We start from the raw sequence: 6,000 nt of genomic DNA, 5'->3' as shown, positions 1-6,000 counted from the left end.
TATACTTGTGCCACATTTGCTATTTCTTGCAGCAAAAACTATTATAAAAAAGGACAAAGAGAAAAGGGATGGACTGCACTGAAAACATAAGATAGTGTGAAAGAAATAAACCAAACCATTTAACTACTAAAAACCAGATGACATTTTTTTTCTTCACCATTCAGTGGCAGCACCTAAGTAAGAAAAAAAAGACTACTATATCCAGGGACACTGAAGGCCACACAATAAATGCCAAAGGACCTAGACTATAGCTGCCCCCACACAGGGACACACTGCAGAACAAGGCACGGAGGTTCCATAATGTGGAAAAGATCAACTACATGGACCCTACAGACAATTATAGTGACTAGTTCTTTGCTCTCTGCTTGGGTGCAGCTTCAACAATTCTGGCCCTCTTGAAGGCCACACTTGTTAGGGGTTTTAAAGTGGTAAAAAATTAGTTGTCTGGAAAGAAGCTAAATACCTTATTTTTACACTTTAGTGTAGTTAGACTAAGGTTAGTGGGTGCTGTTGGTTCCAGCAAATCATTTATTATTTTCACTATTTTGATATTATCTTAATAAATTATTTAGCTCATTGTAAAATGTGCAGAATGAGTAAGAGGTTGTTGAAGGCAGCATGTGGTGTGAGTAACCAGGCAGCATGCCTCTTTAAGATAGGAGGTGGAGTAAAATGTCCCTCCATATAAAAGGTTCCGCAAGGCCATTTTTAGGGCAGTAAGATCAGTAAGAAGAAGAGAACAAGTGAACTCGAGGATTGAGATCCTCGAAATACCATCTGCAATCCTCCCTGCCTCTCCCCCCTTATCTCCTAACACCATATAGCAGGGAATATAAGAACATTAAGGAATTGCAGCCATGAGTGAAGTAACAGCTGAAGAACCAAAACCCAAGGCTGCTGGGAGTGAACCAAACACAGCTCCGTCTACTACGGGAGAAGTAGAGAGGAAAGTACTGGGTGAGTAACAATAAAGTTCTGTGATTGTGACTTATGATGAAGCTAAAATCCATCTGTGCCTTATATTCCTTCCTGGTTCTCATGGCTGTACACTGCTCAATGTTCCTGACAAGGTCTATTTTTGTCCTTGCTGATTCTATGTCTGTTCGTCTGTGCCATATTCTGTGACAAACTTGCGCTTTGTAAAAAAAAATCCCAGTTATCTGAAAACTGTTTGCACTTTTTGTTTTTGCAGACCTTCAAAACTTTTTGCATAGGTTAAACTTGGTATTAAATATTTGTGAAGATACAATGAGCTTTAAATATTGCATTTTCTCATGCTCTGCTGGCAATACAGACTGTTCACCCTTAACATATACTATATGTAGATCCAATCTTTTATAATATTTTAGCATGTTAATGTAATTTCCATGGAATTTTCACTCATTTACAGCTTTTATTAAAAAAAATCTGGTTATTCTGGGAAGAAGGTTCTTGTTCAAGTACTTGTTCACTCTATCCCTGTCTCCCAATTGCTCTTCTGCGATGTCATTCTGCTTCTAGTGGAGGCTTCACATGCCCATGCTGACCCACATTGCACAAGTATGGCCAATCTTATCACCGTTAATAATTGGGTTCAGAATAATGTTTTTTTGTTGACATTGGAGGGAGAGTATGTGGACATAAAGAGGCTGAAAATAGGCCAGAGGGGATCAGAAGCACCAAGATACAAAACTGACAAAAAAAAACATTTTCGAAAATAGAAGACAAGGCGATTGTTTATAACATAGAGTCTTATAGCCAACTAAATGCCAGTTAGCTCAATTCTAAGATAGATGTCTGTGTGAGAAATCCAAACGAATTATTTCAGTTTAGAGAAAAGGTGTAGATTAGAATCAAGTAAGATCTCTCGTGGAAAGATGTCTATGCATGTTTTTCAAGGTGCTCTGTCTTGGCCATTACAAGCGGGTTACACTTCTTCTTTCTGAATTTTCATTTAGTGAACACTACAGATCACTCAATAGGAAGTGTGGGATTTTAATGGCAGGAATACTATAGTGGTTTGAGTGGACTTTAACTCGGTAATAGGGATTTCTCTCCTCTTACATCCCTGTGCAATCTGTGATGCATGTTGGTGATTCAGCCCAGTATGTTTAACTTATATTTTGGCCAGAATTAGTATGTTAAGAAAAAGGCACACAAGTAAGAACAGTAACTAGTGATGATGTATAAAAATAGCAACTTTTTTACAATGTACAAAAAAAAGAACGGACATACCTGTTTGAGGGATCAAAGCTAATTTTAGGAAGGCTTACTAAGTTTCAGTGAAGATACCTTTAGATATCATTTGATAGTCACTGGGTACTGGTGTTTTATTCATGATCACTAGCCAATTGTAATGTTTTTGGGCACCATTAGACCACTGAAGATATTGGTGTAAGATTAGTCTTGTGTGAATCTCAAAATTTTCTAACTATTGATTCAGTGGATCAGTAATTGAAAATATTTTTTTAGCACTGACTACTGTCTAACGTGAATGGCTAGCTTAAAGGTCAACTTCACTTTTAGTGAAATTGATCTTTATGGAAATCCTTCTTACACATAAGGGATTCTTAGTGGGTAAAAACTTAACTGCAAACCTGCTCAGGAGATCTTAATTAAACAACCTTGCCTGTTGTGCCCTATTCATTCAAATGGATTGGTCTGTATATGCACTCCAGGTAGAGTACAGAGCCTTTCATAAAAATGAACAAGGACTGCAGCACTCAAGAATACCTGGGAAGGGCTGTTCTATAGAAAAAGGTTGGGTGATGCTTTGCAGGGCTACACAATGGGGATCTCAGGAAGAAGGCTTCCATGAAGGAAACTGCTAATGCCGTGTACACACGACCGGACTTTTCGAGAGACTAGGTCCGACGGTCTTTCGGCAGAGTTCCGACAGACTTTCCGAATGAACGGACTTGGCCACACATAATCACACCAAAGTCTGACGGATTCGAATGTGATGACGTACGACTGGACTAGAATAAGGAAGTTCATAGCCAGTAGCCAATAGCTGCCCTAGCGTTGGTTTTTGTCCGTCGGACTAGCATACAGACGAACGGATTTCTCGGTCCGGCAGAGTTCCGGTGGGAAAATTTAAAACATGTTCTATTTCTAAAGTCTGACGGTTTTTTGGCAAGCAATCATCCGATGGAGCCCACACATGATCGAATTGTCCGAAGGACTCGTTCCGTCGGACCTTTGCTGTCAAAAAGTCTGGTCGTGTGTACGTGGCATTAGAGTGAAGTTGTTATTAAAGTTTCACAATCCTGTAATGAAGATGATTTATTTCTATATGCCAAGAGTAACCCAATTCTCTGTCTGGCCCAGGAAAGGTCACATAAATAGATGAACCTTTATTTTTTCACTCCGGCGGTGGTGACCTCTGGCTTTTATAATTAAAGAAGAAAAATATAAATGAATTAATAGAAAATAAAAATGCATTCTTAAATAGTTTGTCTGGCCTTAAACCTTAGGTAAAATATGATTCACAGCATTAATTAACATTTCAGGACATGTTCCAAAAATACTGGGGGATTTAGCTGTATTTATTGCTCAATCATCTATTGTCCATAATTGGTTGCAGTAAACAGACATGTTTATGATTTAGTTTTTTTTTTACAGTCAAAGTATAATTATATTACCAACTCAAAAGTGATATTTTTTTTGTAGCAACTAAAGTACAAGGAACAGTGAAATGGTTCAACGTGAGAAACGGCTATGGATTCATAAACTGGTATGTTTTGAAAAAGCAAAAATGTAGTCAATCTTGTACAATGCCATATCTGTAAAATAATCTGTCAATATGTCAGACCATACGTATATTAACTGGTGCTTTAGTTAACATTGAATGTTGGCTGGTTGACTAATCCCCTCAGGGTGGGCTACATCTTCCTCTCAGAGAGTTACCATTTCTGGAACCTTAAATACAAAGGTCTTATGGCCAGTAGATGTGAAACTGGAGGGTTACTCAACCATGTTTAAGGGTTCACCAATGTAGTTTTATTTTACTAATACATTTTACATCAATACTATTTAATTCAATCTTTAAGGACCATCATCATCCCATAGTTTTGAGTTCATTGCAGTAGACAGTACTGAATTAATTTAAGTATAATTTTGTAAAGAATTTAAAATGGACATGTACTTGAAACCAGAAGAACTGTTCAGAACAGTACAGTATATAGATTCATAACATTTTTGACTAATAATATTCCATATATTTTTTATAGGAATGACACTAAAGAAGATGTCTTTGTCCACCAGGTGAGAGAGTTTCTACTTGTGGTTGTTTAATTTTGGGTTCTTATTATTTATACCAGATCCAATGCTTAAGCCCGAAGATGCATGCCAATCTATAATTCTGTGTAGATGCACTAATAATTATTTTTGTTAAACTGTACAACAAATTTATATCTAGTGGAAGATAAAAGTGTGTCTTTGATGCCCAAAGGAGATGGTTAGTTTTCTGCTCTTGTTTTTAAACCTACAGTGGAGGAATGACACCTGGAATCTTGTTGGTTGACAAGAAATGTAGGCACTTATTCCATTTCACTTTTATACAGTATATCAAAATTTTTATGCTTATGTAACAATATTATTCTGTTTAGTTTGTTGCTTTGTACAAAGTACATACCTCCTGAGACCCAGTTTGTACAAGCAGTATGGCAATTTGCTGATTCAAAAAGATCATCCAAAGGCAGTGCCTGACTCAGCTCAAAGACTCTATTGTAGTTTTTAAACTTGCAGATACAACAGTTGTGATTTGCTGTTTTTCTCAGACGTTTGATGATATTTCTTTTTGAAAGCCTTTTTTAATCCATAGAAGCACTCTTAACATAATGAGGGAGACATTGAAATTAACATAATGAAGCAGGGACTAGCGACTAAAGGCTGGTTTAATTACTACATAATAACCAAATATAACAAAAAATCAACAACAATAAAGCAGGCTGTAGTAACACACACACACATACAGTATACACTATATTGTCAAACATATTGGGATGCCTGCCTTTACACGCGCATGAACTTTAATGGCATCCCAGTCTTAGTCCATGGGATTCAATATTGAGTTGGCCCACCCTTGCAGCTATAACAGCTTCAACTCTTCTTTGAAAGGCTGTCTACAAGTTTTAGGAGTGTGTCTATGGGAATGTTTGACCATTCTTCCAGGAGCACATTTGTGAGGTCAGGCACTGATGTTGGATAAGAAGGCCTGGCTCGCGGTCTCCACTCGAATTCATCCCAAAGATGTTCTATCTGGTTGAGGTCAGAATTCTGTGCATGCCAGTCAAGTTTCTACACCCCAAACTCGCTCATCCATGTCTTTATGGACCATGCTTTTGTGCACTGGTGCGCAGTCATGTTCAAACAGGAAGGGGCCATCTCCAAACTGTTCCCACAAAGTTGGGAGCATGAAATTGTCCAAAATGTCTTGGTATGCTAATGCCTTAAGAGTTCCTTTCACTGGAACTAAGGGGCCAAGCCCAACCCCTGAAAAACAACCCCACACCATAATCCTCTCTCCACCAAATGATTTGGTCCGGTGCACAAAGCAAGATCCATAAAGACATGGATAAGTGAGTTTGGTGTGAAGGAACTTGACTGGCCTGCACAGAGTTCTTATCCTCAACCCGATAGAACACCTTTGGGATGAATTAGAGACTGAGACAGAGACTGTGACCCAGAATGGTCAAACAGACTCCTAAACCTTGTGGACGGCCTTCCCAGAAGAGTTAAAGCTGTTATAACTGCAAAGGGTGGGCCAACTCAATATTGAATCCTACGGACTAGGACTGAGATGCCATTAAAGTTCATGTGTGTGTAGGGGCAGGCACCCCAATACATTTGGCAATATAGTGTATCTTACAATATTTGGATTTATTGCTTCCCTAATGACCCATAGACACGAGCGGAATTTCCGTCCGAAAAACCTTGGATTGTTTTTCCGACGGAATTCCGCTCAAGATTGTCTTGCATTCATACGGTCACGCAAATGTTCTCTGAACTTTCAACCGT

The 6,000-nt window shown here is 38.4% G+C and overlaps 1 protein-coding gene across 2 annotated transcripts in view; it reads left to right on the top strand.

Annotated features, from left to right (window-relative positions):
- Positions 1-700: 700 nt before the first annotated feature.
- YBX3 (Y-box binding protein 3) overlaps positions 701-6,000 on the top strand; it is a 44,792-nt gene continuing 39,492 nt past the window's right edge. For both annotated transcript variants that reach the window (XM_077455395.1, XM_077455394.1), the window contains exons 1-3: positions 701-957; positions 3,652-3,715; positions 4,212-4,245. In XM_077455395.1, coding sequence (XP_077311521.1) covers positions 858-957; positions 3,652-3,715; positions 4,212-4,245 — 198 coding nt within the window. In that variant the 5' untranslated portion in view covers positions 701-857. The remainder of the gene's footprint in view (positions 958-3,651; positions 3,716-4,211; positions 4,246-6,000) is intronic.

The sequence above is a fragment of the Lithobates pipiens genome, unplaced genomic scaffold, assembly GCF_037356315.1.
Source record: "Lithobates pipiens isolate NorthernLeopardFrog02 unplaced genomic scaffold, aLitPip1_a1.2 Scaffold_25, whole genome shotgun sequence".
In the NCBI taxonomy this organism is placed as follows: domain Eukaryota; kingdom Metazoa; phylum Chordata; class Amphibia; order Anura; family Ranidae; genus Lithobates; species Lithobates pipiens.
The sequence above is the reverse complement of the archived record's forward strand: the minus strand, read 5'-3'. Positions and strand labels throughout refer to the sequence as shown.